The following is a 27,160-nucleotide window of genomic DNA, read 5'->3' on the forward strand; positions in this document are numbered from 1 at the left end:
ATATTATAATATTTTTTTAATTAGTTTTAATATTTTAATTAAGCGTTTAGAAAAGAAAAAAAAATTAATTAATTGCTAACATATAATACATATTTGAAGGAAAAAATCTTTAAAAAGTGAAAAAAAAAAAAAAAGCGCACGTGGGAAGCAGATGAGAGACACTAAAATGAATCAGCCTCGCTCTCTCTCTCTCTCTCTCTGACTCTCCCCTTGTACAACTGGCCTGGGAAAAGCCCGCCGCTTCTTCCATCCTCTCCTCCTCTTTTCTCTCTTTCAGTTTCGCTGTTCTCTCATCAAAGCTAACGCTTTTTTGTTACATATTTTTTTGGCTTGGTCTTTTACACGATACGAGATTCTTATTCTTCTTCTCCTTCACTGGCTTGTTGGAATATACACACATCCTTCTTTCATTGATTGATTCTCTCGCCGCATCCATTTGTCTATAGAATCAAATACTGGTATACACTTTATATATAAAAGCCAACCAAGAAAGTGTGTTCTGTTTAAAATTTAGAATAAGAATTATGAGAGCGAGATTGGTTGTGTTTCCTGTGAGAGGAAGGAATTGGTGTTTTAGCAGATCCATCGACCCTTCCATTGCTGAGGATGCCTCAGCCTACACCCCCTCTTCTCTCAAGGAACTCTGGAAGAAGATCTCATCCTCCAACTCCAATGCCCACAATGCTGAGCTTCTCATCGATTTTGTCTCCAACAAGGCACCTTTTTTTTAAAAAAAAATTCTGTCTATGGTCTCAAGTTTTTTGCCAGGATTAATGTGTTCTGTTTTTTGTTATTTTGTTTCCAAAATAGATGAATAGAGCATGGATGGGTCTAGAGAAGGCGCCAGAGGGCTCTTTGAAGAATAAGATTCATGGGTATTTTGTATTGTTTTCCCCTTATTGCTCTTTTGGCATGTACAGTCATTAGTTGCTCTTATAATAGTTTATTTGTTCATTGAAATTAATTGATGCCTGTAGGTTGGGATTGAAGCTTTTGGCACGGGTTAAGCCATCTGAGATTTTCTTAAAATCTATATCTAAGGAGGTCACTGATGTTGAAATTACATACCCCTCCAGGTTTTTGTTATCTTTCTTTGTCTAATATAGTTCCATTAATCGCATTGGTCCTGTCAACAATTCCTTTGCTTCAAACAAATGCGACAATTGTGAATTAATTACTTCAATTGTATGCATTCCTGAGTTTAACAACAATGCTTCTGACTTAGCTTTCCATGTAGATAAATGCATGCGAAAATGCATTTGTAAATCACAGACATTATTATTTACTGGGTTGAGTTCATGAGCTAACATACATGATGTCCCAATATTTGGTTGAATACAAAGGAGGTGATATGCTTAATTGAGAAATTTGGAGTTAAAACCTCAAACCATCAACTTGAAGCTGCTACTTGTTTTATATCCAGTTGATTTAAATATTGAAATTAAATCTTTCTTTCTTATGATAGGAAAGGATTTTAACCTGCTTCACAAAGTGTCCAGCTACCAACATTAATGTCATGAACAGAGAATATGGATGTGAAACAAGATATAAGATTAATGTTTTTGTTATAATTAAGTTTCTTTGATGCCTTGTTAAATAATTCATTTCACAATATTGCAGTTTAAATCCACGACTTGTACGGCGAAGATTACGACATATTGCCATGAGGTAATAGCATCCCTTTTGCTTATTTTATATATTCAGGAATAGAACAGTTCCTTTTATAGTTCTTTTTGTCACCATCACCTCCTTCAAGTTACCATAAGAATGCAATATATCATTTTTATGTATGCAGTTGTGGTGTGAATGTTTAAGTTGTGGAAGTGAACTGGAATAGTTTTCTGCATGAATTTGTTTTGACATTTGGAAATCCAAAATAATCGAACATCTCATTTGGCGAGAAAATCTCTTTATGAATGATTGAGACTGCAAGAGGCTCACACGCTATTATACAAAATGTATGGTAAAGATTCAAATCATGTTTGGCTGGAAAAAAAAAATGCTCTGACTACCTTAAGTTTAACATAGAAAGTAGAATACCATGAAGATAAGCTTTAAGTAGGACATCAGGGATTGGGCACCTTTAGGGAAAAATGTCTGTTCGAAACCTTTCCAAAGCTCGCCTATTATTATCTCTCAGTTTTTGTTTTTATTTATAGCTTAAATAGCTTTACCTTTATGTTGGGTAATTTATTTTTGGATTTTATACTTTTTGTATGGTGGATTTTTTCTGAAACAAGTGTTGTCTGGTGATCAGGGGAGCTGCCAGCCACAAGGGATATTTCTATGGTTCAGTTTCCTTACTTCCATTGACAAGTGCATTTACTGTACGTATGTGCTTAGTTTTACAATTTCAACTTTCATTATGATTTCATTTTCTTGTTAATCGACAAATGTATTCTTTCATACTTGACCCATCTCCTTAGTTTTATTTTGCAATTTCACTTGGCGCCACATCCTTTCTTTTCTATCTTTTTGTAGGTTTTACCTCTGCCCAATATACCATTCTTTTGGGTTTTATTTCGCACTTATTCTCATTGGCGAGCTCTCCAGGTGTGTGATATGTTCTTGGGTAATTCAAAAAGATAAAATAGAAATTGGATGCCTTTTGTATCTGTGACTGAGAATATCTTTACAGTAAACCTGTTTAAAAATACGCTATAATTGGATGTGTTGCATTCACTTTTGGCATAATTAACTCTAATCAATTAAGCCTTAATCCCAAAACTAGTTGGGGTCATCTATATGGATCTGAGCATGATATAAACATCTTAAAAGAAAAATCAATTCCATGCCCCTGAACTTTTTGAGATTTGTCTGTAGAGTTTATATTCTTCAATTGTGTGCTTCACAAGCTTTTCAATCTAAGGACATTGAAAACTTTTTAACAGCAAGAATAAAGAAAAGAGGAGAAATTTGGTAATGCAGTTCAAAAAAAAAAAAAAAACTGCACTGCCCAATATATAAAAATCAAAAAGTCCCTGGACTTGGAAATGGGTTTTTTCTCTCTTTTTTTTAACCTTGATAATTTCCACTGAAAAAGCAGTGCAACTTTTTTAATGGTTTTTTAAATTGTGTTAAATGAATCTCTTATTTTTAAATTTATGCTATTAAACAAGTCATTGTTGTTAAATTAGAAAGTCTGGGGATTCAATAGCACATTAGGGGCTCAATATCAATAAGTAATAGATTTTGCCCATCTTAAAAGATCATATTTCTTTATGATATTTTCCTCCTATATTATGCATCAAGTAATGGTTTTCTCTACTCTCCTTTTTCCCCTTTTTTAATATCAATACTACAGGGGAGTGAGAAGCTGCTTCAGCTTGTGTCTGATTGTCCTCATGCTGAGAATTTAGACATTCCAAATATGAAGGAAAGTGAAAGTGAAATTGAAACTGGTGACTCCAAGCATGAAGTCCACAAGACACGAGGTTCTAAATGGGTAATCTTTTTTCTGAAATTTTCACATTTATAGCAATGCATGAGATATTGGTCTCCGTACAGGAGTATAGATTGCATTCAAATTGTTGCTCTTGAATTTTCTTTCATGTATAATTCCTTTATCATTTTGGAACTTAAGATAAAATTTCTTGTACAAATGCCACTTTTTAGCTTACAAGGGAGGATTTCCATTGTCATGAAGTGATTCAGTTTTGATACCTATTGGTGGATAAAGTCTAAGATTAGTTATAACCTGATCCCCCTGCTTTTTGAGCATCTACCTTTGTTGTGTTTACCTGATGTAAAATATTGAAAAACATCTATTTAAGACAATGTTATTATGCTGGAAAAAAAATTGATAGACCCTGTGATTTTTCGGTGCCAATTTTCCCTCTTTATTAAGCTGACCATTATTTCTAAGTGGAGATGTATGTCAGACTGTTTAGATTTTAAAGAAGTTGCACTGGAATGCTAGGTCCGAAAATGCTTTTGAATTTGGAATGCTATAACTGAAAATGCCTTTTCATTTGGCATTTTTCCCTTGCATTGATATAAGCATTACGTATTCTTCACTTTGTGCTTAGCATGCTTAGAGGTTGATCCATTGATAAATAGTCCTTCAATGTTGAGCTGCGAAAGGCACAGTCTCTCCTCATTCTGCTTTATTTCTTCTTGTGAAATATGTGAATAGGTGCTGCAGCCATCAAAGGAGCTCGAGGAACTTCTTCACAACGGAGATGAAAATGATGGCCTCAGTAAATGTGCTATTTCAAAAATCTGCAAGACCTTCAATTTGAACAAGATTGATATTATTAAGTTTAAGCATAAAATGTAGTTTACTGTTGCTTTGTACATTTTCCCATTTGGAATGTAATATAGGTTGGTGACATTCTAATGGATAAAAGCATCCATTCCATTTTTTCCCAAGTTGTTGCAGAACTATTCCCTATAAGGTCACATTGGAAGAAATTTTTGAATAAAAAAAATTAACCAATATTTTTTTTGTTGTCTTCGTTATTTTGATGCTGATTGATTGATTACAACCATACTGTTTTCACTGTGATTTGCCATAATAAGAATGATTGAGCATGACCTTTCAATATGATTTGTTTTCTGTGGCCCCTAGAAGCAAAGGGCAAATGGCCTGTTAAGTTTTGTTGAGAGCTCCAGCCTTCTAGCTGAATTGTTTTGCTTGTTTTGATTTATAGTGAAGTGACCTGTACGCTGCTAAATCTCTTCGCTCAATTTAATTATTAAACTTATTTCCAATTTTGGCATAATTATCAAAATGTTTTATTTTGTTTCCACAAAATAAATATTTCTGAATTTTGATGAAATTTCATTTAAAATCAAACATAACGTTTGGTGGAAAACGATCTTTGAAACTGAGGTCCACATCAATGTACAAGCAAATACCGGGATTTATATTAACTTGCGTTGAAACGACATAACAGAATCAAAAATACATCAGCAGGTAAGGCCTGCAGAAACAGATCCGGAAAATCCCAGTTCCATGGTAAACACCACTCCTATTCTCAATTCAGCATGCATCAGCTTGGCACAATATCTAGGCAACAGTACGAGAAATCGTAGTCTTGTCCACATGACAACTCAAGTTGGACAATTTACTAAGTGAGATTCATACCTAAACCAGTGTAATAATTGATAAGTTACGTATAACATTTCCAAAAACTGAGGCCAGAAAACGTTCTTGATCTTTCTTGGTTTTATTCTTATGCTTGGTTTGTTTCTGATGGGCAGAGAAAAGAGTGCAACAGTACTATTGCCCATCACAGAAGAACCTTTTGTTTAAGCAAATTCAAATTTCCTGGCGGCAGGCAGCTTGTTTGCACCATGGAGACTTCATTGATCTCAATGCCAATAATTCATCATAAAGCATAAAAGAAGAGGAGAAAACAGAAGATGAGTGAAATTTCTTTTCCTTCTAGATAATTTTTTTGAACAATAGTAGAACTCTAATTCCATTAAAACTTGTGTCGCCAACTTACAACCAAAAATCTATCTTCCAAGACTCCTACTTTAATGCCCAACAGGTGCAATACATAGAATAAGAACCTTAAAAACTACCACTAGCTAATGGCTCCAATGCCAGGTCAGGAAACTGCATTCCAAACAAGCAGCAACTACTACTAGTGCAAACATGAAAACATAATACAAAGAAACAAAGAAATTCCTATCACATCTATCTGAACCTGGAGCGCTTGGCCATGCTGCCACTAGGAGGGGCTCGAGACTTCCCAAGATTCTTCATTTTCCTTCTATTCCTCTCCACCTCACTATCTGATTCATTCCCTTTCTCCCTGTCAGCATTGCTTGCTTCCCTCTCTAACTCTTCCCATGTCTTGCCCTTTTCTTCCTCAGAGTCTCCCTCTGAATCCTCCTCCTCCTCCTCATCCTCAGACTCCACTAGTGACTCACTGTCAGAGTCATCATCTTCTGATTCAGAGTCAGGTTCTGCTTCCGATGGCTCATAACCCTTGTCTGAATCCTCTGAGTTATCAGAATCTGAATCGCTAGCTTCCAAATTCAAAAATTCCCATCCACCATCATCTATGAAACTCTGAGGGTCGTCAGTGATTGTCTTCAGTATCTGCCGCCAGTTCAGATTTAACTTGCTCTCATAATATTTGATGTCTGTCGTGTCGAGCCATTCCTTGATGCCATCCAGTGCTGTTGATGGAATAGAATCAATCCTAAGGACATCACGCTTGAAGTCCTTAAACACAATGGTCATATCAAAGTTTTTCTGTCCAAGACCAACTCTTTCCAAGTTCACAATCTCAATCTCACTGAGGGTGACAACAAGGAAAGGAGTCTCAATTAGCTCAACCAAGCAGCTTGATGTTGGGACAATGAAAGATGAGGTTTTGTAGGGCACCCCATGGAAGCCAAGCTCTCTCAAAGGCTGATCAAACTCAAGGTCAAGTCCACTAAATTGAGGCTGGCTCCAAAGATCATTCACCCTATTTACAAAGCTCTGAAAATCCATGTTGATCTTATTCTTCCTGTCCCTTTCCCTTTGCTCTTCTTCAATTTCATCAGGATCATATGCAGACCTCCTTCCACCCCCCAAAGTCTGGACTGATTCCATCACTTCAATATAAAACTGCACGTCCTTGGTCTTCTTGTTCCCCACCATGATATGATTGTGCAGATGAAAGTGGAGAAGAGTGATCATTTCCCTCTCTGCAGGCTGGAAAAATGCATGTTTGATGTTTGCAAACATAATATCCACACGCTCATCATTTCTACTTGTTGAAAATCTAAACCCATTTACATGAGCTTCCAGAGCACCAGGAAGTTTTCTTCCCCGGCCACCAAATACTGGACGGATCCAAAGGTTCAACAGCCTTATTGGTTTGAATCTGTTCCCAGCAAGCTGAAGTTTCTCCTGGGTAACCAAGGTTGCCCTCTCAGCCCTCTCAGACTCCCTGGCCACAACATGCCGTCTAAGTGTCTTAATCTGCTGTACCACTTCACTAATGTGCCTAGGGTCCTTGGAGCGAAATGACACCTCCTTCAGGTAAATGGCCCCCTGGTACTTCAGCGAATTTGCATCATGCGGACTAAAAGGAGTTCCTGGCACATTAAATATTATGCGAATATAGCAATTTCTGTTGGTGTCCTGCTGGCTGGAAACTGTCCTTATTGTAGCAACATGGAAAGGTACCATACTCCCATAAACAGGCAAAAGAACTGCCTCATTCTTCTGGTCTATCTGAATCATTAGATCTCTTCCAGAAGGAATATCATTGACATTCTTGTACGCTGTCAAATCAGTTGAAGTCTTTGCAGCTGAACGGTTATCACCTGTTGCACTTCCTCCACCAGCAAGCCGAAGTGCAGTTTCTTCATTCTTTTGACGGGCAAGCTCAGCCTGGTGCTGCCGCCGAATTTCCTCTTTGGAGATCTCCCCAGTATCAGACCTTAGTGTTGTCTTGGAAATGAAGGCTTTTGTGCCATTAACAACAGGTTTAGGTTCTGGTTTTACTTCTTCATCCTCTTCACTGAACGAGTATGCCACATCCTTAACAGCTTTGGAGCTCTTACAAGTTCCCACTTCTGGATTTGTTTGGCCTACAATAATTGTATCAGCAACTAATAAAGAAAAATTCTGGATCTTAGGGTTATTTGTTTGGTTCTGTAAGTTCTGAAAACCAAGTGACACATTAAAAACCATATTTGGCTTCAGGACTCGATCATTCTTGGCATTAATATTCAGTCCAGACTCTCGGAACTCAAGACCAATTCCAGTCCCTGCTGATTTTGTCAGATTTGGAACTAAGTCAGGAGCCTCTTTCTCAACCACTGACATGGCTGCTTGATATGCAGCACTAATCTTGTTCCCAGGCTTCAATGCACCAATTGCTGCTTCATGGGCTTTGAGCAGAACCTCATAAGCCTTAGTCTGCATTGTATTGGCATCAATCAAGAAAGTCCTGGCAAGATTTGAGCAGTAATTGTTATATCGGGCTCCAATAGCAACTATAATGACACTGGCAGGATCATAGTAGAGGTACTCGTCATTGCTGGCAGCACTAGGTCTGAGATCAAACTCCCCCCCACTCTGAAATATTGGAGGGTAACATATATCACAATTCTCTGCTTTTAACTTTGCCTTAGCTTTGGCAGGATCCATTATGGCCTTCTCAGCCTCATCCATCAAATAAGAATGGGTAACTTTCTTCTCCTCATCAATAGCATTCTCAAGACTGGGAATGACAACATTACTCATCACACTGACACTCAAATATGCAGCTTTCTTCACATTCAAGATTTCTTCAGCATCCTTCACAGCAAGCAGGTCAGAAAACCCATTGGTTATATCTGCAATCTGCTGGAAACCGGCAGTCTTCAATTTCTCAGCCCAAGTCTCTAAAAGAGTACCTTCAGGAGCCTCCTTGGCTATGTATCCAATAACACTGGCATTCGGCTGGGCACGAATAGCACGAAATACAGCTTCCATTAATGCAGTCCCATCATCACCCTTTGCCTTGACATGAATAGTAACATCTAAACCCCCTGCAACATCCCGAGCAGCCGCCCTGACAACTTCAAGCAAGGAAGCCTTCTTCTGGCTACACAAGAAATGGATCTGCTTCTTCGTGAATACCATTATAGTCTCTGGGAACTCATAACCCAGCAACCAAACGTTCATAGCAGACGATTTCAGGTACCGCAAATCATCTGAAGGCGGCGGCGTAGCTATTGCTAGAGCATCAGCAGACCCCCATAGTTCATCCTTATGTTCATTCCAATGCGAGTACAAAGACTGAAGCCGTATTTTGAACTTATCGGTGTTAATATTATAAGCATTTTGGGCCCCGCTAGGGTTCCGCTGGTCAGCCATTTGATTCCCTCAGCCTTGAACAGCCAATCTTCAATCCAGAAGATTAAAAAAAATGCAAAACCAATTAGGGTAAGAAGACTTCGTTCTGTCAGCGGTGCACCGTAATCAATAGAAATAAAAGAAAAACTAGGGTTAGGGTTTTGGAACAAACAAAAACACAATTGAGACTAGAAATAAAATAGAGAAAACCAATCAAAACATGAACACAAAAACAAAACTAAATTTAAGATAAAAAAAAAAAAAAACAGAGTGCTCGAAAATAAATTATAAGAGAGAAACTTACCGGGATTGAAGAACAAGCTTTGAAGAGAAGTAGAGGGAGAGCTCGATAGAAATGAGAGAAGAGAGGGAAAAGAGAGGACAGAGGGAGCGAAATTTTATTTTTGGTTTTGGGTTCAAGAAGCTCCCTCTTATATTAAGACTTAAATTACTTTTTTATCCTTATGTTATGTTATGATTAAATATTTTAATTTTTATATTTAAAAATATTTTTATATTTTAATTAAGTATTTTTTAATTTATGAAAATAAAATAATTTAATTTCTCTAAAAATAATTTATTGTTTCATCTTTAAATTTTGTTATTATAAATACTTTAATTTTTACATTTTAATTTTTAATTTCTTTTTGTACTGTATTTTAAATTTTTATTTAATTTTAAATTAATAAAAAGTATATGAATATGTTAATTAGGGAATATAAATATATAAATAGAAAATAATTTATTTTTTAATTTATAATAAAATTTATAATTATTAATTATAAAATAATAATATTATTAATTTTTGGCGTTGTGGAAGTTTCTGTGACGTGGATAGATTGAGTGAGAAGTGAGATTTCATTTTGGCGCTACAAGCTTTTGTTGTTGTTCCCGCTTTACTCTAGGCTTAAAAAAGATAATTAAATAAAAATAAAGAGTGTCTACGTATACAGCTCAAATTTATATGTAGATAAATTTATCAGTCCTTAAATTAAAGTTTTTTATTTAAATTTATACATTTTTATGTATATTTAAATTAATTTTATATATAAAAAATATTTAATTTAACCATTATTAAATTCATTCTTATATTAATTTAAACTTATATTAAATACACTAAAAAATAAATGATATTACCTTTTAATTATTATATTTTTATCTCAAATATCATTAATTATTTTCTTTTTATAAAATGTAAAAATCAATAAGATCTATATAATAAATTAAAGTACACAAATTGGTGACCAGTGGGTATTAGTATTAAAATTTATTTATTCATATTTAAAACTACAATGAAATTTGAATATCTTTATTTATTGAAAATAAATAAAAATAATTATATTATTTTTTTTTTATTTTTATAAGCAATTAATGGTAGGTATTTTTATTTGTGTAATGAACATATAAAAATAAATTATAAAATATTTTTAAATATAATTTTAATATTTTATAATTAAATAATGGGAAAATATAAAAAATATTATTTATGATATTAAATACACTTCTTTAGTATATTTTTATTTATTTTTAAATTTTGTAAAAATATTATATTGTTATATAAAAGAGTCAATTAATCAATTATTTATATACATATATATATATTTATCATTGAATGCAATCAAATAATAATACGTGAATAAATTAATTATTTTAATTATTTACATCTAGTTAGACTTATCGTAATACTTAAAATAAACTATTTTACAATCAATACATTAAAATATAATACATTTGTATGTCTATTCTATTAATTTCTTTATTTTTTTATTATTAATAAAATATTAATTCACACTATCAATAAATATTGAGTGCAATAATAAGATTATTTTATTTTTGAGAAAAAATTTAAATTTAATTTTGAAAGGATTAATCTTCTAAAATAAATATAAAGAATACCCTATTCTAAAAAAAATATCAAATTTAATTTTATAATATTATTAATATATTAATTATTTTTTTAATTTTTTACATATAAATAATTCTAATAAATTCATTATTAAATATAATTTTTATATTGAATGAGTATTTTTTAAGGTAATTCATTGAAATAGTTTAATTAAAATGATGACGTTAATATATATATACATAATTATGTTATTTTTTTATATAAAAACTCAATTTCTCTTTTTGCATATTTCTAGTATAAAAAATAAAATTGAGGATAAACATAAGAGACTGTTCTGAGGGGCCCGAAAGGCACCTTGGGTCGGCACGGATGGCACGTGCGATACACTTTGGAGTGGACTTCCCTTCTTCGGCACGGACGGCCGTGCGAGCAAATTCGGTTGTTTCTTTCCCAAGACGAAAAGGAGGAGTTTTGAAGGCTAGGCGGTGACTGAAGAGCAGAACACTGTCAAAGAATCAAAGAAAACCAATCACGAATTGGAATGGCACCAGAGCCTGAAGATGAGATCAAGGACGAGAAGAACCCTCGCCCTCTCGACGAAGATGACATCGCTCTTCTCAAAACTTATGTAATCTCTCTCTCCCCCTGACTTTTTCTCTCTGTTTCTCTTTTCAATTTCTACTTTTTCAAAACCCTAATTCCTCTCTTTTTCCCACATGCAACTTTGATTCGATTGATCAATTGATTTTTTTTGGCTGCTTTATGGTCTGTTTCGGATTGAAGTCAGAATTGGAATTTGGCAGTTGCTTCGAAAGTCTTAAGATTTGGTATCGTTATTAGTTATCTGGGTTATGTGTTTTTACTCAAGATTTTCTGGTAATGTGGTTGAGTCACTAGTCAGGTGTTTGATATGGTATCTGGAGAATACTTTAATTGCTTCGTATTTATTTCAAGATATTTTCTTTTATCCCATTTTGGGCATAAGATAATGGCGTTAACCTGATATTCAATTGTTCTGGTAGTGTTTCTTCAAGTATTAGATTTTATTGGTTATTACATGCTTATTCCAGATTCGTGCTAGGTGCATTTAATGTTACACTTATCCCTTCTTTCAGTTTTACCATTTGTTGGTAACTTTATTCGCAAAACAGGATCAAATTTAATGTTTTGTGCAGGGTTTAGGACCATATTCTAATAGCATTAAGAAGGTCGAGAAGGAAATTAAGGAAATGGCTAAGAAAGTCAATGATTTATGTGGTATGCTTCGCCTTTCTTCTCTATATGTTTGGTTGATTCCAAAGAATTTGCATATGCAGTTTACATTTGTAGGATTCTTTGTGTTTTACTAATAATGAATACCTATGTGAGTTGTCATGATTGCACATTACCAAATCCAAGGAGAAACAATTTGTCAGTGTGTTTTGATACTATATATTTGATGAGGCCCTTACTCTTTAAGATCTCTGGTTAATCAGTGGTTGTTTTGGTTATTAATATTTGAATTCTGTTTGTAATATTTCTTTTCATTTTAAAGGTATCAAGGAGTCTGACACTGGTTTAGCTGCACCCAGTCAGTGGGACCTTGTTTCTGATAAGCAAATGATGCAGGAGGAGCAACCTCTTCAGGTTTGTATTACCAGAGGAGGTTTGGTATGTAGTTGTTTGATGTGTTTGTAGAGGACTGACTTCTTCTGTCAACCAGGTGGCAAGGTGTACGAAAATAATAAATCCAAACACTGAAGATGCCAAATATGTAATAAACGTCAAACAAATTGCAAAGGTATACTTTCTTTATGGCCTGTAGATTAAGCAAATTATGGGGACATATTGAGGTGGGATGGGATTCTTTGAAACCATAATGTTGTCTCTTTTTTACCTTTTTAAATTACATTTACACATAAAAAACACCCTGATTCTTTTAGTAGTAGGATTGTGTTTTGTATGAATTATTTTTCAGTTACTGGATATGATTTTGTCACATATATTTTTTTTTATTTAATAGTATTTTTATTGTCTCAATTACAGTTTGTTGTCGGGCTGGGTGACAAGGTTTCCCCAACTGATATAGAAGAAGGAATGCGTGTTGGGTAGGTTATCTTTCTACATTCTAAATCAGAATTTTCACAGCACACTGAGACTTCAGAGCATGACTTATGTTATATGGGTATTGATACATGTTCTACCATTTTGTGTCATTTTCTTCTCCACAATGGCCAGTGCTGTTATTCTTCATCCATTTGTTTATGTATATATTTTTTTTCGTTGATAATATTCGTATGCATTCCACTGGTTTGATGTCCAATGCATGAACTCCCATGTCTTTTAATTGCAGGGTTGATCGTAATAAATATCAGATACAGATTCCTTTGCCACCAAAAATTGACCCAAGTGTGACCATGATGACAGTGGAAGAGAAACCGGACGTGACTTATAATGATGTTGGTGGATGTAAGGAGCAGATTGAAAAGATGCGAGAAGTATTTAAAGCTGCCCTTATTCTTCATTTGTTTTCTTGATGAAAATTATTCTCTAAACACTCGAATTTCTTTTTGTGTAAAGTGATATGACTAGATATTAACTGTATGTATCATATTCGTATTCATGAACTTAGGTTGTTGAACTACCCATGCTTCATCCGGAGAAATTTGTGAAGCTTGGTATTGATCCTCCTAAAGGTGTTCTCTGCTATGGTCCTCCTGGAACTGGTAAAACACTTTTAGCAAGAGCTGTGGCTAATAGAACTGATGCTTGTTTCATTCGAGTTATTGGAAGTGAGCTTGTTCAAAAATATGTTGGTGAGGGAGCAAGGATGGTTCGTGAGCTATTTCAGGTTAAACGTTGCTGCATATTTAGTGGTCTAAATTTTTTGCTCCTCATTGTTCATTATATAGTATTGTTTGTTGCCTTGTTACTTGAATAAAATTGTCGTCTACTGCAGATGGCACGTTCAAAGAAGGCTTGTATTGTATTTTTTGATGAAGTTGATGCCATAGGTGGTGCGCGTTTTGATGATGGTGTGGGCGGAGACAATGAGGTCCAGCGTACAATGCTTGAAATTGTGAATCAGCTTGATGGATTTGATGCTCGTGGAAACATTAAAGTTCTTATGGCAACAAACAGGTAAAATTTTATAACTATGTCTCTGTTTTTGTGAAATCCTAACATGGGTTATTTAAGTTTCCACTACACAAGTGCTCTCTTTTCTGATTGGTCTGCATGTGTGAAACCAAGTTCTTTTTTTTTTTTTTTTTCCTCACTTTCTCTATCCATGCACCAGTCAGGCTTTAGTTGTCATATTTCTGGCCAGTTCTGTGTGTCCACATTTATGTATGTTTGTGGCTTGTTTGTTGCGCTCTTTGAGTGATTTGTTAGTGTCATAAATTGCAGTGTAGTTTTTGGTAAATATTCGATCCTTAAATATTGAGGGGTTTGAATTGTTGTTGCAGGCCTGACACTCTAGATCCAGCATTATTGCGTCCTGGACGATTAGATCGTAAGGTTGAGTTTGGCCTTCCAGATTTGGAAAGTAGAACACAGATATTTAAGATTCATACACGAACAATGAACTGTGAAAGGGATATCCGATTTGAGCTTTTGGCTCGGCTTTGCCCAAATTCAACTGGTAATGATTGTTTCCCTGAGAATTTTAGATTTTATGTTTTTTGCTTTGTTATAAAATGATTGTTAGTATGTAAAAAAAATTCTTTTTCAATGTTTTGGTTAGATTGATAAAATAATACACATACTTCATTTGTTCTATTGTATTGGAGTTTATTGTTTTTCTGACGTGGATTTCTTTTTCAGGAGCTGACATTAGGAGCGTATGTACTGAAGCTGGAATGTATGCAATTCGAGCACGAAGGAAGACAGTAACAGAGAAAGATTTTCTTGATGCAGTGAACAAAGTAATTAAAGGATACCAGAAGTTCAGTGCAACACCGAAGTACATGGTCTACAATTAACAGTATTGTTTCTTTATGTTGAACAAATTTAGTACTGGTTATAAATCCTACCCAAGTGGTGATGATCTGAACTAAGGGCTGTTTCGTTGACTTTTATCTTTTGTTGTTTGGGCGTCAAGCTTTGCGTAATTCATACCTCTGGATGCTGTGCCAATGATAATGTATTACAGTAAGCCACCGTTTAAGTTAAATTCCTTTCTGCTCTGGGCACGCCTTTTATGATGCTTTTTTCTTTTTTGCACTTCAAAAATGATGGGCAATATCATTGGTGTTTTCATGAATATTTGTCATCGACGATGGGGCAGTTTTTGCCTCGATAAACTGCTGTTATAAAAAAATAATACTTTAAAGGAGTTCGTCATGAATATTCAAGACTATGATGTTTTAAATAGTCTCATTTCTCAATCGGACTCTAAGAACAGGACCATTGTTGAATAGATACAGCGTGCATTTCAATTTCGAGAACATAAATGGTGAGACATGCAAGGAAAATTTTCAGGGAGCCTTGTACCTTATGGAGGAGATCCAACCGTCAAAGCTTTTATTCCATGTTTACATTCATTTACAATGTTTGATGTTCCATGTACTTCCAACAGAATCTCAAGTCATAAGGCAGTGCAACAGCTCAACAGATATTTTTAACAAGCTTTATCGAGTTCCTAATTCTACCATGTGCTCCATACGAGAAGATTAAACTAAACATCTATGTTCAAAAAACTTGAAAGCAAATAAAATGAAGACCATTGATGTACTGTAGCCTGTATGTAACATTGGAACAAGTAACCGTAGGTATCACTGCCATCTAAGACATGTAGTCAGGTGCTTCTGGGTTGTCTGCTTGCCGAGGTGTTCCCTGATCATTTCCAACCGTTCTCTTGCTCATATTAGCTCGTTGAACGAGACGAACCAATGCCTGAACAACTTCTGACATAGGTGGTCGAAACTCTGGCTCGGGCTGCCACAACACAGTGAAAATAAGCATCAAAATAGTAATATATAATTAAGAAAATACATAGTTATGAATGAGTCAATACGCCATTAATCCCTATTCTAAATTGGTTCAAGGAAATTCAAAATTTGGATGGTTGGCAACCACTTGGCATAATTTCTGCAATAGGTGTTTGGAACCAACCTAAAAAATAAATACATAGCATCCATTACCTGGACACACAGGGCAATAACATCAGCAAACCGGGAGAGAGATTTGACAGGATAGAGCCCTTTGAGAGCAGGATCAACCATTTTAGATAGTGCATCAATGTCATGGAGCTGAGGTGTGGCCCATCGAACCAAAGATTGCTCAGATCTTGGCCTTGAGCTGTAAGATGTATCACATGGCAAGATCAGAGACTAAGTGAATTTCTTTCTTAGATGCTACCAAGGCAATAATGAGATTATCAAGATGGCCATGATTCCCGTCAAACTCTGTGTGTGTGTGTGTGTGTGTGTGTGAGAGAGAGAGAGAGAGAGAGAGAGAGAGAGGAAGATAGAGAATAAGGAAGGGGGGCAATAAGAGATCATGTTGTCCTATCTCAACATTTCACCTGTCAAATGGTTTACGTCCAGTAAGAAGCTCTAACATGACGACTCCAAAACTGTAAACATCGCTCTTGAGAGTATATTGACCAGACATGGCTACCTCAGGTGCACCATATCCAGATCCTGCATCATGGTTCAATGCCTGCATGTGTGAAGGAAACTTAATAAGTTTAGCATATACCACAAGACTGATGATCTCTTCTGGAATCAAAACTAAATGTGCAAAAGGATCAACCATACAGTCCATCTTCCATCCAGAAAAACACATTATCCATATGTGCCATGTGAGCTAAATTTATAAGATTTCATTCACAGGCAGCCTATTTTTCACTTGACAAAGAAAACAGCCAGTTTATGGATTACCAGAAAACTTTAAAGCAGTTCAAAATTACCTGATCTGCATTTGGAAGAAAGCTCGCTAGGCCAGAGTATGAAAGGTGAGGATTGAGCTCAGAGCCCAGCAGGATGTTTGATGACTTGATGTTTTTGTGAATAATAGATGGTGAGCATACTTCATGCAGGTACCTGAAAAATCTCTTCTTGATTACCAGGAAGGCCATTCATGAACATAATATAAAGAATAACCATGTTTTATACCGATCTGGATTGCTAAGTTTAACCTATCGCAAAATAAAAAGTAGTTGAATGTCATATAATGGGGATTCTAAATTCCAACATTAAAGTTCTTTCAACAAATATCGGTGCAGTTAAGCAACCTGTGCTGCATCTGGAGTGGATACTTGATGCATAGCAACCAGAAATAATAAGAAGTCACTCTTGATATTGCAAGCAAGAAAATGGGTTGCAAAGTTCACATCAATTTTGTTGCTAATAACAGTAGTAGTAGAGTGCTGCTATCATTCAAGTAGGTAATACAATACACAATTGGAAAAGAATTGAGAAATTTCAGTTAACTTGGACTTATAAAATTTTCTATAGAATAGCAAAATAAAAAGTGATTCAATTTCTACCATTATTATATATTACATATTCCAATACGATTTAATACCAGTAAAATAAATGGATTCAGGAATGTATTAATCTTTCCTGATGCAGATAGATTTTATAAGGGGGAAAATTGAAAAACCCGGTTTATTTTAATCTTGCATTTTGTCAACTTACTCTAATGCACGAGCTGTCCCCAAAGCTATCTTGACACGGGAATTCCATATCAAAGGCTTGCTGTACTCATCCCACAGATGCAGGAAGTCATGTAGCGACCCATTTTTATGGAACTCATAGACCAGCAGGTGCTGCCCATGCTCTGAACAATAACCCACGAGCTCTGTCACATTTGGGTGATTTAACTCAGAGATTTTTGAAACCAGCTCCATAAAATCTTCAGTCATGTCATTGGTAAGAGTGGATGAATCTATTTTCTTCACAGCAAGAACCTACAATATTGTCGAATAAAAAAAATGAAAAAAAAAAAAAAGAAGAAAGAAACAACAAGTTACAACTTTAATGTCATCAAACCATTTCAAAGCACTAGACATCTTAATGAGAAACCAAAAACCCCAACCGGAACCATCTCAACTTGGTATAAAAGGGTCAATAACATGCATATCTACTGTGTGTGTGTGTGTATGTCTGTGTCTGTGCACACTCAGAGAGTGTTCCCTCCGAGGATAATTATATCTACTTTACAGGGTCTGTAACACAAATGCAACATGTTCAAAGCAATATAAACTTTTTGATGTAGAACAAGCATTGATGCCAAATTAATGTAGAACAAGAAGAAACCAAAGGATCAAGAGAAGAAAATTCTCAAGGACAAATAGAAACAAATTCTCCAGATATACTAATTCTAAAAAATTTTATTAATTCTCAATAAGAATCATAATAATAAGCTCTAATAATAAAATAACCAGACATGGGTATTTATAGTATATCACTAGTCCTAATTGAAACTAATTAGGAATATTAAAACAAATAAAATTAGGAATGCAAAACAAATCAAACAAGATATATAAAACCAATCCCCACTATAAAATTCTAAACCTAATATAATTCTTAAATAATAAATTCTTAACCTCAAAATATAAACTTCCTAAATTTACAATGAATATAATTCCCAAGTATCCTAAGTTGAGTCTTCTTCCAATACTGCATCATATTTGCCATGGGTCTACCTTCTCTCGTACACATTCTACTACTGTGGTAAGCACTCAACATGAAGTGTGAAATGAGGTGCATAAAACCCAGAAGACTATTTGGTAATCCTTGAACTGAAATATTCAACTGAATTTCACATGTGAGAAAAGTATACCTTCCCATCATCAAAATGAGCTCGATAAACACGGCAAAAAGACCCCTCACCAAGAAGATTATCGGTAGTGAAGCTGCCAGTAGCTATCTGCAGGTCTGCAATGGAATATGACGTTACATTTGTAGGAGCTGTAACAGGTTTCTTTACAACAACAGGCTTGTTTGAGAAATCATCCTCATCAAATGATTTATGGCGATCAATAGGTGGGGGTCTAAGATTTATGGAGGCTGGGGTATTAAACGTCTTTGTATTGGCTGTGGAGGGAGTTTGTATAGACTTTAATTCTGCAAAATAATTCAACACAAAAGAAAACACAAAAGTCAAAACAGGATAAAGCAAAAAAAATATAAGCACAATGTTTTGGAAAATCAAGAAGCTAATGGTATATACCTCCAGGTTCTACCAAACACTAATTTACATGTCAGTCAAGAACGTTCAAAGTTGCATGGATGCAACTGCATATTTACCCATTTTTCTTCAATTGAACTGGCATATATTCCCCATAAAAGACGATTGTATGGTAATACACCATGCTTGTGTAACTAATTCCCTGACATTTCAAATATTTTATTTACTACCATGCATGTGTAACTAATTCCTTGGCATTTCAAATATTTTATGCACTGGACTAGTGGGCTCTGCTTATTTCAAAAATTCAAGTCGCATTTTTGTCTTCATTAGCAGCAACAAAGAATTGCAGCTAATTCATCCAATGGTAAAATAAACTCAGAATGCACAAGCATAACATTTTAGTTGTTTATAGATCGTAGCAAACACATTCTCCTCATTTTCAGGATGGAAAATAACAAACAGCAAATCCCATTATCACTGCAATAGGGATTGGAGCAAAATGAAGCAAACCATACAGATTGTTCAATGATAATGCCCTACTCAGAAAGAAGCAGAAAATTGGTCACCTTGTACTTCATTTGAAGAAAGAGGTGCGAATGGCTGATTATCAAGCTTTTCTATATCTGTAGATGGCCTCTTGGATCTTTTCTTCACCAAGAAGAATGCAACTATCCCCCCAACAACAAAGATGGATATGATTATTCCAGCTATGCCACCACCTCCTATTCCTGATTTTTTGCCGCCACTATCAGATGGACTGTTATTGCCACCAGATTTATGACCTGGGTTTCTGTGGGCTGGAGGTGTACCGGGCGGAGGTGGGGGTGCAGGCCCTGAGTTCCAATTGTTACCCTCCATCCTATGACAAGATAACTCATTCAATTTGTAAAAACCTTCCTTCTTTGTAAAACAGTATGGCAATAAGAACAAATATTGATATTGTAAAATGCTCACTGTAAATAAATGTCCTTCAACTGTTCAGGGACCCATCCAGTAAAATGATTATTTGCAACATTCCTGGAAAACGCAAGTGCAAGTACAATGAAGGTCCATATACTTGGTCAACTGTAAGGAAAGATATGTGCCTACTAAATTTAACATTTATGCTAGCTACCCACAGATTTTTAAGAGGAAGATTGGCAAGGACATCAATAGTGCCTGTGAACTGGTTGTTTTGCAAATACCTGTCAATTAATAAGTTAGCAAAAGTGAGCAAGACAATCAGATATGCACTACAATCAGGGAAGATGGATCTTTCAGAAGCTTACATTTCGTTAATACTTGAAAGGTTGCTAAAACTCTCAGGTAAGTTACCTGGCAGTTGGTTGAAAGAGATATCCCTGTAGCAGGAATAGAAATTATTGATGCTTCTTGTCATTCAATTCTAAAACCAACTTGATGTGTTTATCACAATTAGTTAATGGGGAAAATTTGGCGCCTCAGAAAATTTCAGAACCACACACTATAGGAATGCAGGCATAGAACCAAAATTAATTTGGATGCTCTTTAGCAAAAAATAATAAAAAGAAACCATAGATATTGCTGATTCACAATCAAAAGCATGAACATAAAAAATTTTTCTAGTCATGTTAATTATGAAGTGCCAGATTGTTATCAGTAATTTTTAAGCATGTCAGCACAGAAAAAAAACTAATTTCTTTCAAAGAAAAAATAAATGATATGACAAAGTAATAATGGGAATTTGTGTATATAACTTTATTTATTTGATAAAGTGTAAAAAGGTCTCACAGTGTGGAGAGGGAAGAGAGCTTTCCAAACATGTCATACAACTGAGTCTGAAGCTGATTATGAGCAATGTTCCTACCATCCCAAAGAAAGAAAAAAAGAGCAAAGAATTGGTTTAGAACTTCGGATAACTGGCCTCAAAGAATGAATAACTGGAAGTCACTCACAAATATGTAAGTTTAGTCAGCTGAGAAAAGTAATAAGGGATGTCTCCTGTAAAATGATTATTGGCAAGATTTCTGCATACAAAAGAGCATCAGAAATAAATAATAAAAAAATCATAAAAGGAAAAAAATAAAGAAAATTAAAACATGAAACATACAACTGTGTCAGGTTTTGAGGAAGTCCATAAGGTATACCACCTGCAAGATTATTATTACTCAAGTCTCTGCAGAAAGTTAACCAGGTCAATATCTCAAGAGAATATGTATATGCAATCAACAAAATGTAAAAAGACCATGGATCTCACAGGTTCGTTAATGCTGTCAAACTCGAGAGCTGGTAACCCAATGATCCAGAAAGTTGAAGACCAGATAATTTACTGACAAAAAGAAATGGAAAATGTGTTCAATAAAATCATTGCTTGTGGCAATGCCTGAAAGGATCATGCCAGAAAGAATTAAAAATGACATAGAAGATCACATTTCCATGACTCGTGAGCCTGAGCAAGTAACACCTTTCCAGGACTCTACGCATGGATCACCACCATTTGAGTTCCATTGACTTAGCTGTTCTGGTGAACCTAAGCTGGTATACATGACTCTTAAAGCAGAAGCTGCACATCAACAAGTAAAAAATAGAATAAATGCATCATTTAATAGTGACAATTGCCAAACATGTTTCCAGAGAACTCAAAATTTTCCCATATAGTTCTGTTAATTTCATTGTACAAGCAACAAATGATACTATCACCAGTAAAATAGTGTGTGTGAATAGTTTACTTCATGATACTTAATGATTTGGCAGAGAACATGGTGATTGATTAACTCTCTGGCAGAGCTAATAGAAGCAGAATGCAAAAGAAAAGAAGATTAACAATCCAGGGCATGTAAGCATCAATAACAGTGTGCAGAAAATTCAGAGGATTGTCGATTTCTACGTACCAAAATTTACGACTACTTTACAGTAAAGGCACCTTAGGGTTAAGACAACTGTTAGAATTATGATTCAAAATCCTAGTAGGATTTGGATAGACCTTTTCCTAATTTGAGTGAGAAAAATATTCCTTAATAGGATAGAGAAATATTTCCTACATAAAGTAGAACTCTAATTTTAATGTTATTCCTAAATTGAGTGAGACTCCTAATCAGATTAAGATTGAGGGAATTAACACTATAAATAGGAGAATGGTGGAAAAGGTTATTTGACTTTCAGCTCATGGAGTGAAGCTGTTACCCATTGTAGAGAGGAATCTTGCCAATTGCTGAGGATTTGGCTCTACCAATTGATGAAGGGCTTTTGCCCATTGCACTGGAGAGAGGCTTCGGCCTAAGGTCGAGCAAGGACATAGAATTCAAGAGAAAGGGATTCTTGTCCATTGGTGAGAGGGCTCTTGCCAATATAGTTGAAGATACCCTTTGTGGTGTAGTGTTGTAATAGTAAATATATTGGATTATGTCTAGAAGAGATTGAGAGGAATTAACTAATATATTTACTATGAGCAGTTTGATGTTGTATGGGTTCTCTTGGGTGTAATTGGTTGATGGTTAGTATAGTTATGTGCTTTGTAATGATGATTTAGTTATTGATGATAGTGGAAGATGGCATGCCCGTGGATGTAGCCCTACGTTGAGAGGGTGAACCAAGTAAATATTAGTGTTATGTATATTTGTTTTGTTTCTTTGCAGTTTATATGCTTCAACAGTGCACAACAAATTGGTACCAAAGCATGGGGATGATCTTGGCGAGTTTGGTTGAAGGTGAAACTATTGTGATATGTGGAAAGTTGCACATGTAACAATGGTTATGCAAGTTCAAAGTGATAGAGAGATAAAATTTAGGTGGAACTCTTGATCCGAAATCAAGATGGTTGATGACGCGAAGATTGTTTGAAGAAAAAAGCAAGTTACACCCAATATGAAGACTGAAGAATGGAGATTTGAAGGGTTAAAGTTCAAGCATGGAGATTTGATAATTTGATGACACCCAAGAATTTGAGGCATGCAACAGTTGATGAATTTTGAGTCAAGGCGGAGATTGTTAGAATTATGACTTAAAATCCTAGTAGGATTTGGATAGTAGGATTTGGATAGGACTTTTCCTAATTTGAGTGAGAGAAATATTCCTTAACAAGATAGAGGAATATTTCCTATTTAGAGTAAAATTCTTATTTTATTATTAATCCTAAATTGAGTAAAACAGATTAAGATTGAGAGAATTAATACTATAAATAACAGAATGGTAGAAAAAGTTATTTGGCTTTCAACTCATAGAGTGAGGCTGTCGCCCATTGTAGAGAGGGGCTTTGCCAATTGCTGAGAATTTGATTTTGCCCATTGATGAGAGACTCCTGCCCATTGCAGTCTCATGGAGGGAAAGAGGCTTTGGCCTAAAGTAGAGAAAGGGCATAGAATTCAAGAGAGAGCAATTCTTGTCTAGTGTTGAGAGGGCTTTTGCCCATATAGTTGAAGATATCCTTTATAGTGTAGCAGTTAAAATAGTAAATATATTGGGTTATATCTAGAGGAGACTGAAAGAGACTAACTAATATATTTACTATGAGTAGTTTGATGTAATGTGAGTTCTCTTGGGTGTAATTAGGTTTATGAGTAGTATAGTTTTGAGCTTGTAATGATAATTTATTATTATTGATAGTGGAAGATGGCATGCCCGTGGATGTAACCCTATGTTGAGAAGTTGAACCATGTAAATATTGGTGTTTTGCGTGTTTGGTTTATTTCTTTGCAGTTTATACGCTTTCGTGGTGCACAACAACAACATATGGGCAATGATAAATTGTGTGATTGCCTTTCTTGCAGAAGAAGCAGAACAAATGAGAATTGAGTATAAAAAAAAAATGTACAAAGTACAGCATCATTTTATACCCAAGAATAATATAGAGAACAATCTTTATTTTTGCAAATTTATTCATTCATACAATTTATTGAAATAGACAATCTTTAATATTTATAATGTAATTTTATGTGGAATGAATTTTGAATATGTCTTGATGGGCTCAAATTGTGATCAAACCAAAAGTTTCACATTGCAACCTAATTGGAATAAAAGCGAGGTCTATGGCCATAGTGGATAGCGTAGGGCATGGGCCGGAACTTTTGTGGAGGTCTGTACAAATTACAGTATGGACCAGAATAAACATTGCAATTTCTGCCTTTTGCAAAGGATTGTAATAAATTCGGAAAACATACTAGAGTTAGGGTATGAGAGTTCTGAGGAATTGTATCTTACTCTTTTTACTATCTTAGAGAAATTATCTCGTTTTACTTGTGAACGTAGACTATTCTTCTTCCCTTCTCTATTGTGTATGATTGTGTGTGCTTTAGATTTGCGTGCCTATTTCAATGTATAATCAAACTCTTGGCTGAGAACAACTTATAAAACTCAATCCCGAAAATTAAAAGGAAAAGAAAGGGGGTTGACAAAGAAATAAATGATTAGTAATGCTACACATGCAGTGCATTTATTGCAAATCAGTTTTAGGCTTCATATTTTCACACTTTTTATTGATGTTTGCTAATCATCTGAGTTTTTTGCATATTAAGTAAAGGTCCATCAGGAATTCCTTGAAGCAAGTTTTCTGGGTATTTTTCAAGAACAGCAGCAACAAATATACCGCAACTTGGAGCCATGCTCTTAGTAACAGCTACTAAAATTGCAATAGCACTCCAAATAGAGAATTCACACTTCATTCTTCACTCTTTGGAGCATAGATCCTAAGATAATGGAAAATTTTGTCATTTGTGGATGGAAAGTAAAGGACATACAGTTACTTGACCAAAAGAACTGAGAAACTCCGGCTACTTTATCATTCCCTTGAGGATCAAAGTAATAACACCCATCATTGTATAGCATCATTAAAAAGGAAACTTCATTCACCACATTTTCTGCACTGGAAGTAAATGAAAAGGACTTTCAAAACATGCATGCTTGCAATTTTCAACTAAAAAAGGTTCCTTCCATAACCTCTGTTTTAGTATTGTTTGGTGAAATAAAGACCACTTTGGGATTTGTATTATCCTTCTAAATGAAATGATTTACATTCTTTTTATTCACCCCTTCCCCGCCTCCCCCGGCCCCCCCCCCCCCCCCCCACAAAAAAAAAAAAAAAACCCTCTTGGTCTTGAATTTCTATCCTTCACATCCCCAAGCTTCTTCTTTTTCCCCTTTCATATACGTTGCCTCTACTTATTCAAGAAACATAATGACCAGCAGTGATGTACAGTTTAGAGGCAAGCAGAGCACAGACATCTCAAGTGCATGTAGAATCTTGTAATTCTAGGTTTAATGACGCAAAGGCTGTTATTAAAGCCCCAATAACCCAAAAATGGAGTCAATCTGGATGTTTAACAATCACCTACATAAACTTGTAACCAACACTTCATTTGGATAAATAACTAGGTAAAAAACTTCCACTTAATAGCAGCCACTCATATCCACAAAGATGCAATAAAGATCCAGCCAATTGCACAACCATACGAAAGGCAGGAACAAACTGTAACAAGTAGTTGGACAAGAAACATAAAGATGCCAAGATGATAAGTTTTTCCAAACAACTCTTCTGTTTCTAGGTGTCACACTTTATTTAATAAGCCACGCCCATTCAACTGATACAAGGAATGAAGACTTAAGGCAGCCTTATCATAACACCCCCCTCCCCCCACCCTCCTTTTCTCTCTCTACACTCAATTCCCATTAATATTCTTCGGATACCAAAAAAATTCTCATCAAAATTCCATCTAACGGCCTTAAACTGGAAATTGTGTTATTTAAAAGGGGAAAAAGAACTTTTCCCAACCCAGAACTGATCTTCACAGTTTTAACATACTATAAGTACCTTGTACTCAAATATACAAATAATTATTAAGAAAAAAAAAAAAGAAAGGAAAAGAGAGAGAGATCTGTAAATGCATAAAAACCAAAAAGGATCTTTTGTGGTCATAACAAGCCACAAGCGGCAGGAACAGCAGTGCAAACCAAGTAGTAACGGAGAAGCTAACTCAAAAAGAACTAAAAGAAATGCAGATGTGGTAAAGATCAGCGCATGCATATCTATCTATGAAACATACAAATATAAAAGCAAAAGGGCAGAACAAGAGAGTAAAGTAACAGAACTTACCATCATTTGGATCTGTTTCACTGTTGATGCATCCCAGAATGCAGATTATCACTGTCACAACCAGATGACCCCTTCTCCAAACCTCCATCATCAGCTTCTCAAACTTTCCTTGTCAAACCTCACCGGCAAACCAAGACAAGGGCCTTGGCTTTAATGACTTGCTGACTGCTGCTACCCCTAGTTTATATTTTTCTTCGAATTTTCAAGAGCAAGACATTTCTTTCTTAGCCAGACCCCCACCCTAGTCCGAGTGAAGCTGGCAGGCACGCTTTGCCAGAACAATCCAAAGCCACAGAATACCCCCCTCTATTTTTATTATTTTATCACATTCTTTCTCTCTCAGAGTTAACTTCTCTTGATTTTCTTGGGCTCTGTTTTACATTTACACAGAAAAAAATAAAAATAAAACACAAAAACAAGAAAAGGTTGAAAGATACAGTTATGTTTTGGCTGATGTATCTACTGCATATATTTTTGATATCATTTATTTCCATCCAGAAATGAATAACTATATATAATAGCTGCAAGCAGTCGCTCTCAACAGGGATTTATTACTACAGCATGGAAAAACCTTTTCTTGATTTTACAAGATTTTCTGCACATAGTAAAACAATAATTATATTCTTTTTTTGCTATACCCAAAATTTTTCAAAAAAGATATTTGATTGCTATAAAGCAAATAATTAAATGGGCAGATAATCAAAGATGCTGCTAATAAGACTGAATGAATGATTGATGATGATATACTAATAAAGATAAAATTGAAAGACAGCTATCATTATTCATTAGCACAGCTGGTGATTTTAAACGCGTCATTTTGGCCACACTTAACGGGAAGGTCACGAGACTCTTGAAAATTGATAATTTCCTTTTTCTTTCCTATCCTTGGAATTTTATTTACGTTTGGTTAACACGTCAGATTTGTTTTTTGTTTTTTTTTTTTTTTGAATTTTGTTTATTATTATTTTAATTATTAATAATCCAAATATAATTTAAAGAGAATTTTTTTTCTTAATATGAGTGAACCAGGGATTATTTTTCATGTAAAATATATTTTTTTAGAATTTTTATAATAATAATAATTATAATAATTGACAGAAAGTAAGAAGAGATAATATAATTTCAGATAAATATTATTTTATTAAGTTTATATATTTTAAAAATAAATGAAAATATTTGTAATTTGTAATTTTTTATTATTTTTATTAAATTAATAAAAAATTAATTATTAATGAATAAATTAAAAAGTTGTCAATAAAAAATTCAAAAAATGGGAGTATTTATAATAGTAAAACTCTTTATAAAAAAAGTATTAAAGTATTTTCACTTGAAAATAAATAAAAATATAAAAGTTTGT

The 27,160-nt window shown here is 34.7% G+C and overlaps 4 protein-coding genes across 6 annotated transcripts; 2 read left to right on the forward strand and 2 right to left on the reverse strand.

Annotated features, from left to right (window-relative positions):
* The first annotated feature begins 165 nt into the window (after positions 1-165).
* Positions 166-4,440, forward strand: LOC110634673 (uncharacterized protein C23H3.12c). Its single transcript, XM_021783765.2, has 8 exons — positions 166-716; positions 811-875; positions 978-1,076; positions 1,621-1,668; positions 2,258-2,327; positions 2,482-2,553; positions 3,305-3,445; positions 4,136-4,440. Exons 1-8 carry the CDS (start codon positions 525-527, stop codon positions 4,277-4,279), a joined length of 831 nt encoding a protein of 276 aa, XP_021639457.2. The 5' UTR covers positions 166-524; the 3' UTR covers positions 4,280-4,440.
* A 928-nt stretch (positions 4,441-5,368) lies between these two features.
* LOC110634616 (FACT complex subunit SPT16) lies at positions 5,369-9,227 on the reverse strand. 2 transcript variants are annotated; one of them, XM_021783690.2, is made up of 2 exons: positions 9,099-9,227; positions 5,369-8,900 (listed from the first exon to the last, which is right to left on the reverse strand). In XM_021783690.2, exon 2 carries the CDS (start codon positions 8,813-8,815, stop codon positions 5,648-5,650), a length of 3,168 nt encoding a protein of 1,055 aa, XP_021639382.2. In that variant the 5' UTR covers positions 8,816-8,900; positions 9,099-9,227; the 3' UTR covers positions 5,369-5,647. The 2 variants fall into 2 exon arrangements, with proteins under 2 accessions (XP_021639382.2, XP_021639383.2); XM_021783691.2 differs by having other exon boundaries at positions 5,369-8,843; positions 9,099-9,224.
* A 1,815-nt stretch (positions 9,228-11,042) lies between these two features.
* On the forward strand, positions 11,043-14,806 carry LOC110634667 (26S proteasome regulatory subunit 7A). Its single transcript, XM_021783758.2, has 10 exons — positions 11,043-11,268; positions 11,816-11,897; positions 12,175-12,266; positions 12,343-12,420; positions 12,666-12,727; positions 12,973-13,117; positions 13,252-13,470; positions 13,579-13,760; positions 14,087-14,262; positions 14,445-14,806. The coding sequence occupies exons 1-10, from the start codon at positions 11,182-11,184 to the stop codon at positions 14,600-14,602; spliced, it is 1,281 nt and encodes a 426-aa protein (XP_021639450.1). The 5' UTR covers positions 11,043-11,181; the 3' UTR covers positions 14,603-14,806.
* Positions 14,807-15,086: 280 nt separating this feature from the next.
* On the reverse strand, positions 15,087-26,291 carry LOC110634666 (protein STRUBBELIG-RECEPTOR FAMILY 6). Of its 2 annotated transcripts, XM_021783757.2 has the most exons (17): positions 25,804-26,291; positions 24,452-24,576; positions 21,150-21,282; positions 20,977-21,048; positions 20,830-20,895; positions 20,675-20,746; positions 20,511-20,582; positions 20,030-20,101; positions 19,880-19,945; positions 19,716-19,778; positions 19,328-19,620; positions 18,411-18,694; positions 17,264-17,535; positions 16,534-16,666; positions 16,147-16,283; positions 15,764-15,920; positions 15,087-15,557 (listed from the first exon to the last, which is right to left on the reverse strand). In XM_021783757.2, exons 2-17 carry the CDS (start codon positions 24,540-24,542, stop codon positions 15,405-15,407), a joined length of 2,136 nt encoding a protein of 711 aa, XP_021639449.2. In that variant the 5' UTR covers positions 24,543-24,576; positions 25,804-26,291; the 3' UTR covers positions 15,087-15,404. The 2 variants fall into 2 exon arrangements, with proteins under 2 accessions (XP_021639449.2, XP_021639448.2); XM_021783756.2 differs by lacking the exon at positions 24,452-24,576 and having other exon boundaries at positions 25,804-26,290.
* Positions 26,292-27,160: the final 869 nt, after the last annotated feature.

Source organism: Hevea brasiliensis, chromosome 6, assembly GCF_030052815.1.
Source record: "Hevea brasiliensis isolate MT/VB/25A 57/8 chromosome 6, ASM3005281v1, whole genome shotgun sequence".
Classification (NCBI taxonomy): Eukaryota; Viridiplantae; Streptophyta; class Magnoliopsida; order Malpighiales; family Euphorbiaceae; genus Hevea; species Hevea brasiliensis.

Bases quoted from the DNA above. Each gene is read 5' to 3' on its own strand.
- LOC110634673 (XM_021783765.2), top strand. From the start codon at position 525: ATGAGAGCGAGATTGGTTGTGTTTCCTGTGAGAGGAAGGAATTGGTGT. The intron at 1,669-2,257 runs GTAATAGCATCC...TCTGGTGATCAG, and splicing joins TTACGACATATTGCCATGAG to GGGAGCTGCCAGCCACAAGG. The intron at 2,554-3,304 runs GTGTGTGATATG...TCAATACTACAG, and splicing joins CTCATTGGCGAGCTCTCCAG to GGGAGTGAGAAGCTGCTTCA.
- LOC110634616 (XM_021783690.2), bottom strand. From the start codon at position 8,815: ATGGCTGACCAGCGGAACCCTAGCGGGGCCCAAAATGCTTATAATATT.
- LOC110634667 (XM_021783758.2), top strand. From the start codon at position 11,182: ATGGCACCAGAGCCTGAAGATGAGATCAAGGACGAGAAGAACCCTCGC. The intron at 11,898-12,174 runs GTATGCTTCGCC...TTCATTTTAAAG, and splicing joins GAAAGTCAATGATTTATGTG to GTATCAAGGAGTCTGACACT. The intron at 13,118-13,251 runs GTATTTAAAGCT...TCATGAACTTAG, and splicing joins AGATTGAAAAGATGCGAGAA to GTTGTTGAACTACCCATGCT.
- LOC110634666 (XM_021783757.2), bottom strand. From the start codon at position 24,542: ATGATGCTATACAATGATGGGTGTTATTACTTTGATCCTCAAGGGAAT. The intron at 20,102-20,510 runs GTGAGACCTTTT...TTCCTGCTACAG, and splicing joins CTCTCTTCCCTCTCCACACT to GGATATCTCTTTCAACCAAC. The intron at 19,621-19,715 runs GTGAGCATTTTA...ATCTTGTCATAG, and splicing joins TTGAAGGACATTTATTTACA to GATGGAGGGTAACAATTGGA.